Source organism: Eufriesea mexicana, unplaced genomic scaffold (genome assembly GCF_001483705.2).
Source record: "Eufriesea mexicana isolate 0111107269 unplaced genomic scaffold, ASM148370v2 scaffold925, whole genome shotgun sequence".
NCBI lineage: Eukaryota > Metazoa > Arthropoda > Insecta > Hymenoptera > Apidae > Eufriesea > Eufriesea mexicana.
This window is the reverse complement of record NW_016909095.1, coordinates 834,454-841,806: the sequence shown is the minus strand read 5'-3', so window position 1 is coordinate 841,806 and position 7,353 is coordinate 834,454. Positions and strand designations below refer to the sequence as shown.

Sequence of the window (7,353 nt, the reverse complement as noted above, 5' to 3'; positions counted from 1 at the left end):
TTTTAACGTTTGATTGTCGCGTTACGAACAATAAATTCGCCGTCGATTATCGGAGGGGAAACGATTTTCACGAATCGGGAACTCGAGTTAATACGCCAGTGAGCTCTCTGGCAGGACGATTTAAAAGCGGGGAAAAATTCGACGAAACGAAATGCGTCAAATTAATCCGAAAAAGGTACAACAAACTCATCGCGCGTTGCAGCATCGAAGCGGGAAAATCAAGAGAATTCGTGTAAATGCTCCACTGGATGGAAGAACGAAAAAGATGGGGAAAAAAGAACGGGGGGGAAAAGAGATGAAGCGAAAGGCAGGAAATTCGAAAGGAAGAGGAGGGGTTAAGTCGAGGATCACAGGAAGATATAGGCCCTTGATATCGACGCGACAGGAAAACGAGACGAGGTCCTGGGAAGATCGTAAACCTAATTCCGCGCGGGTCGTGCCAAATAATCTGGACCGCGATATAACTCAAAAGCGCCGTTCCCGCGGTCGAGAATTACGGCGCGTCCGTGGCCGGGCAGCGGCGATTTTTTCCTGAAAATTTTATTGCTAGCCTGCGTGCGCCGCGTACGGATGTGCCACGCAAATTATACGTTTGATATATCACCGCGAAATTCTCTATCGAAACTTTCATCGAGTACCGCGCGATCCCGTTCCGATCTGTCGCAATGACAAACGCGATTCGCTGCTCCCACTCGCAGCTCCCCCTTTTGCTCCCCCAAAAACGCGTTACAGATAAAAATAAAAATAAAAAAGAAATGCGAAAACGGATCATCCCGAAACAGGACTCTATTCGCGATTATCGCAGATTGGCGGAAAGGCGGGAGAAGAATTTCGTTCGATCCTCATTTAATCCTCGTTTCGTCTCCCTAACACGAACACGGATGAGCGTGGACTATGACATTAGACCGGGTAGAAATCGCGTTAGTTCTCGAATGATCTTGGCTTCCTTTGTACAACCGGGAGTGTCTTCGGGAGCGAATATGAAAACAAGGTTCCCACTGATCCCTAGTATCACTTGCTATTGTCACGACTAACTAAGTTACCATCTCGACGATCCTTTCACGAATCACCCGGATACCCTGTATGTAGCTGACGCTGTCTCCAACTTATACGCGTGACATCTACCGTGTGTCGTGAACGTGGATGTGTGTATAGATGCATGTGCGCCATGTCACGAGTCGCGGGGGGTCTCTGGAGCGACGTATCGAAGGGAAAACTCGAGGGGGCCAGAGGATCTGGCGCGGTGAGATCGGAAGGATGCGGATTCGAGCGGCCGTTTCACGCTCGATGCTCGTCGTGGCCGTTTCCGCGCGGCCGAGCTCGCAACTCGGAGCTCTAGGAACCCTTAATGGCCGGGGCCGGGGTTCGATCCTCGGCAGACCGTAAAGCAAACACCGCTCGGCCGTGAATCGGCCGATGATTGACAAGGCAGAAAGGAGGGCAGCTGTGTTCGCGTAATCTTGGAAATCGGCTGCCCTTCGATCCAGACGTTGCATCCTTCCGCCGCGTCCGGCAGTACCATCCACTTATCGTAATTCGTAACCCTAACGCTAGATCAACGGCTCTCTTATTACGCTCGGTCGTCGCGCGCCTCCGTCACGCGCGACGAAGAAGATCGGTCTTCTGTTTAGTACCTAGACGAATCGGCCTTACCGCTTGGCCATCGCGCGGCTCGCTTCGCGACACCCGGCCAGACTTTCTGGGGTTCCATGGGAAATGTTCCGCGAAGCGTCTGGGCTGGACTGGGGGTTTCTTGGTGAGCGGTGTGAGAGTCGCGATGAAGATTCGATGACCCGGTCTAGTAACACTTGCTGCGAGATAACCGTACAAAACGTCGGGGGTGGTCGAGGGTGACGATTAGTCTTGGGGTTGAACGGGTGTCGCGAAGCATCGCTGACGATCGAATTCTTAAACTCGGTTACACGACGATTACGCACACTCGATAACGAATACAGAACGAGGAGAGACCGTGCGGCTGTTTTGGTCGCGCGTCTTAGGCTCGATGACACCCTTAAAAAATATCTACGTTTCGCGTGTCCAGGTGTTTCGATCAACCCTCATATCCGCGTATTTATATCGACGTGTGTATACGTATATTTATATATATAATATATATAATATGTATATACCGTTCTCGTGGGCGTTCCGTGTACGCGTTTGTATGTTCGTTCGCGTGTGTCTGCGAGAGTTGGTGTTACGAATTTATACATATATGCGTATATTCAACGGTTCTGTACATCGGGCTAGGTAAGGCCCGTCGCTGGCTCGCGTAACCTCGCACAGTTCACCAGTCTTAAACACCGAGTTAACGTTATTATCACTACGGCAGATTTGCTAGAACCCTCCGTCGGAAGTTTCCAGACGGTACAGAGTGTTCGTTTCTTGCGAAACCGACGATGCAGTAAACTTTAATAACGATACAATTGATTAGCCTAAAACGGAAGTGATCGGGGGGAAGGAGTTGGGGATGGCGGGCGATCAGGATGAAGGATGCGTATGAGCTTGAGCAGATATCGAACGAGCCGTCTACCGACTCGTAAACAGGGTGTACTCTTCTTCCTTCTCTCCCCTCTTTTTGTCTCTCCATCAGATTTCTCTCGCACTTTGCACTCGTCTTGCCGCTTCCAGGGGCTGGAAACGTGTCCGTATTCTACGCATTTGCATCTGTTACTGTTAGAGGTACCGAGTACGATGAAAGACGTACATTTCAGCGACGCAAGGTATTTGTCTCTGTTCACGAAAGAATATTCTTAAGGTTTAAAGTGGGCCGTACCCCATTTGCTATTTTACTTCGTTCTACACTTCTCGCTTAATCCCTTTCTAGCACTTTCACACGCACTCGTCACATTTATCCTACGTATAGACTCCTTCTCCGACTGTGTCTCCACGTCGAGGATCCCTGCTGCTATCGAACGCGTATCTCTGACGAAAGTCGAGCACGGTTACCAACGACAGGGCAGAGTTAATTCCGTGAATGTTTCCAATTTCCGACCATGGTCGAGGGGGTGATAGGTCGTAATAATACGACGGGAAAGGCCGACGTTCTTCGGTTGGTTGGTCAGATCAGCTTCGATCGGACCGCGACTCGGGCGATTTTCAAAATTCCGGCTGCGTTCGCGGCCGCTTGTTTGCGTTCATCCGCTGCCGTAAGCTCTCCGAAAATTCGATTCCTCTGGCCGGCGCACCGTCCGCGTATTTCCCGTTCCAGGGAATTCCACATTGCGAGGCGGGATTGGCGGGAGTGGCCGAGTAACGCCGAGACACCATCACGGAAGCGTTCGAAAATTCCCGGCTGCAGTCACTGGATCGAGCGACGATCCACGTGGATCGGTTCGCCGATCGTTGTCGCCGAAAAATCGTCCGCTTGTTCTTCCAATTCGCGTAATTTCCACGTAAAGTTTCGCGAATTTCCTACGCCCGTTCCGCGAATAAAACTTGGATTTCCCAGCGAAACGTACACGCATACCACGCGTACAACGGGTACCTTGGAAACGGGAAAATCTGGCGCAAAATGCGGCTGAACGGGTGGGACGTGTACCTAACCGTTCGGCGAGGAACGGAATTCGATTAGTAACGCTGTCCGTCCTTCGAACACGGAGACCTGGCACTGACGAGAAATTATTATTCGTAGACACGTGATTCGGGACATCCGGCAAGCCTGGCACCTGATTAATCCATTACGTCTCCGCTCCTACGACTCCTTTTGTTCCTGCTCAACCGGCACTTTGGCCGCACAACGTCTGATATCTATTCTGCCGGATGACGACGATGGAGGCAACGTCTCCGCGGGTTTCTTGCTCTGCCAATCGTGTCCGGGGCCTTGTTTTCCTCGGATTAATTTGTCCGAATGTACGACCCGACAGTTCCCTCGTTTCGCGTGCACGACGGATCGCTTCCTCTTCTCACGGGAACCACGATAATCCGATCCGATGTCTCGAAAGGGAACAACGTTGGAACCGAACTTCCTCGAATCAGCGAAATCGAACGATCCGAGCTGTCTTTTTCTTCAAACACGAATCGTCTTCGATTCGACTAACCTTCCTTCCAATTTCCCACGATCGAAACGATCTCTTCGATCCCAGATCCACCTTAGACGTCCATCGCGTCGCCGACGTAGCCCTCGTCAGGACTCTCCGGATGATGAGGCGGCTGGAGGTCCTCCGCTCTGGCAACCGCGGCTGCGGCAGCTTCTCGCGCAGTTTTGCTCAGCAAGGATCTCGGCGAAAGCGGCGTCGTCTCGCCCCTGTACGCGGCTGGTGGAGATGGGATGAAGGGCACCTCGGGGAACACGGCTACCGGCGATACCGGAGAAACGGGTAGTTGCTGTTGGATCGGTTGCTCGACCGGTTGAATCGGCAGTGGTTGTTGAACAGGGTACGGGTATCCCTCGGCGGTGTACCTGGTGTCGGTTCTAGGCAGCACGGGGTCGTATCCCGGCGATCTGGCGAGGAACTCTGCCTCCCTGGAGTACCTAGCCGGTGGCGCCACCGCGGAACCTTCGACCGGCATCCTTTGCCTAAGACGCGGCAACGTGCTCGCGGCGCTGAACGGGATCTTGGGTAGGCCAAAGTTCAACGGGTAACCGTCTTGATCGAGATAGCTCAGCTGCGGGATATTCGATGGGCGTAGGTCGGGTTGCAGCGGGTATCCGGAGTCGTATTCCAGAATCTGTCTCTCGCCTGGTTGATGGCGATACAACTGACCGTATCCCACGTCCGTCGTCTCTGGAACCTCGTTGATCAGATCGGGTTCCGTCAGATATTTCGACACCGGACTGCAATAAGGCTCTTCTAGGTTCCTGTGTTCCCTGCGTTCCAGAGTCGCGGCTCTGTTCAGCTCCCTCTCGGTGTACGACACCATCTGCTGGTGTTCCAAGCCTATCAAGCTCCCGTTCCCCTTTCTACACGGTAAACTGGTCGTGGTGTCCTTGGTGATAGGCATGACCGATTTGTTCTGCGACACCAGAGCTTTGGAATTCCTCTTGCGATCTCGACGACGTTTGCGCACGCAGAACGCTATGCTACCGATCAGACTGCCCAGCGCGAACAGGGTGCCCACGAGGGCACCCGCGGCTATGGCCACGACGTACCCCGACCTGGAGTGATCGCTGGGTGGTTCCACGGTTATTTTCTCCTGAAACAGCACTCGCAGAGAGAGATTGGCCTCCGCCGAGCCAGCTCCGTTCTCGGCCACGCAAGTGTACGTGCCTTCGTTCAAAGACTCCACGGAGTAGAGCAGCAGGGCGCTGCTCATGTTAGTTCCGCCTCGCTGCCTGTAGACGTACCTGCAACAAATCGCGAAACTCTGTCGATCTCGGTTCCTCCTTTTTCACACGCTTCGCATGGCCGCGGGGTCGCGACGGGCGTAATCGCGAAAATGCGAGTTAATACCTGGCCGCGAATGAATCTCGTTTCAAAGGAAACCCGTATAATTTGAAATCAGAATCGTGTCTCGGTTAATAACGGCTTTCTCTCGCGTTCCGCTGGAATCGCGACGGTGGGAAAATACCCTGCTGAATTCCGGGCCGCGGAATTTTTATCCCCTTTTAACGGCGCCGGTTCGGCATTTCGAAGGTAAATGCCTTGGAAATCTCGCGGAGTCTCGCGGTACGCGTTCAATTGGAAACAAGCTTGGTTAAAAGCTTCCATTTAAAAAGGCGACGCGCGACACCGCGTCTCGCGATGAAAACAACGCGGCCGCGATACCGTCGCGGTTACGAGCAGGACTACTCGCGTGCGATTCGGATTATTAACGAGGCGAAAGTTTCGTTAACGACAGGCTATAAGTCGCGCGTCGTTCTATTAGACAAGCACTATGTCGGCCTTGGAAAAATTCGCGGTGAGAAAAGCTTTAAAATCTCGCGGGGACGTCGTTAAAAATCGTCGAACGAGCGGGATACGTGCCGTTCTCTCGCGTCATCGTCGACGTCTCTGCCGTCGTTAATTAGAATACTTTCGTGATTAACGAGCGTGACTAGCGCCTTTCGGCGGAAGCCGGAGCAACTTGAACTGCGAAACGAAGGAACGACTGCGGCGAAGTTGGCGAGACGGCTCGGAACGCAATTTTCACGGACGATTCCGACGTAATAACAGGGGAAGAACTGGCTCTCCTCCCACGACGAGCGGAAATACGTTGTCCACGGGAACAAGGGGAACAACGGGAGTTCCGAACGAGAGAAATATCGGAATGTTATCGGAGCTTTATTTAGGTTGCAAACGATCGCGTACGAGAACTACTCGCGATACTGCGTTTCATCGATAGGAAGAAATAGTCAGAATTGTTTTTCCACGGAGAATTTTGATATTCCTCGCTCATTCCGACAGCTACTGTTGCTGTTCCGTCAATAACGCGATATTCGGAATAAATATTCGGACCGTTTAGCGGGTCGAAATATCGTTTCGCTGGCTATCGTTTTCCGCGTGAATTTGCAAGCAAACGTTTATTCGTGCAAGTTGTAATTCGAAATCGATGCTCGAAACGGAACGCGTAGTACTCACCGGGGATAGGTGGTGGAGGAGATAGACGGCGAGTCTTCCTCGTTCTGCAATTCGCAGAGTTCGCCGTTGAACCACCAGGTGAGCTTGGCAGCCGGTACAGCGTAGACGTCGCACTTGAGCGTGACATTGTCCCCCTCGTAGGCCTCGACTCGCTCCTGTAGATCGATCTGCGGCAGGCAGGCGAGTTCGTTCAACTTCACGGCCTTGATCTGCTTGCCGCGGAGCTTGGGGGGTGCGTCGCAAACGGGCTCCGACTCCTGGGGGGCAGCCGGCGCGGACTCGTTGAGCCAAGCCTGCGTGGCCTGCAGCCGACAATCGCAGAGCCAGGGATTGTTGTGCAGCGTGAGTCCCCGAAGGCTACCGCCGAGGGGGAGCGTGAGATCGGGCACGCGAGTCAATCGATTGCCGTCGAGTCGTAGCCACTCGAGCAGGTGGAGGCCGTCGAACGCCCCCTGCTCGATATTCTCCAGCCGGCACTGGCTCAATTCCAGGTTGGTCAGATGCGCCAGATGCTGGAACGCTCCTCGCCGGATCTCCCGTATGGGATTCCCGTTCAGCAGCAGCTTCATCAGATTCGAGTAGGAGGGGAAAGTCTCGCTAGGTATCTCCTCGATCAGGTTCTCCGAGAGATCCAACTCCACCAGCCCTACCAGCCCGACGAACGCCCTCGACGCTATACGACTGATGTGCGATCTACCCAGGTATAGTCGCTGCAGATTGATCAGACCCAGCGTCTGAAAGCTCTCCGGTGGCAGACTGACCAGATGATTGTTCGACAGATCCAACACCTGCGTCTCCTCCCTGGCCCCCTGCGGCAGCCCCTTCAGGTCCCGATTCGCGCACTCCACCCACTCTT

General features: G+C 53.4%; 1 protein-coding gene across 1 annotated transcript in view; it reads right to left on the bottom strand.

Annotated features, from left to right (window-relative positions):
• Positions 1 to 4,089: 4,089 nt before the first annotated feature.
• The window catches only part of LOC108547260 (leucine-rich repeat-containing protein 24), a 3,579-nt gene continuing 315 nt past the window's right edge, over positions 4,090 to 7,353 (bottom strand). Inside the window, exons 2-3 of the mRNA XM_017899699.1 lie at positions 6,498 to 7,353; positions 4,090 to 5,284 (exon numbers count right to left, since the gene is read on the bottom strand). The exon at positions 6,498 to 7,353 is cut by the window's right edge and continues 7 nt beyond it. Of these exons, the coding sequence (XP_017755188.1) occupies positions 4,090 to 5,284; positions 6,498 to 7,353 (2,051 nt within the window). The remainder of the gene's footprint in view (positions 5,285 to 6,497) is intronic.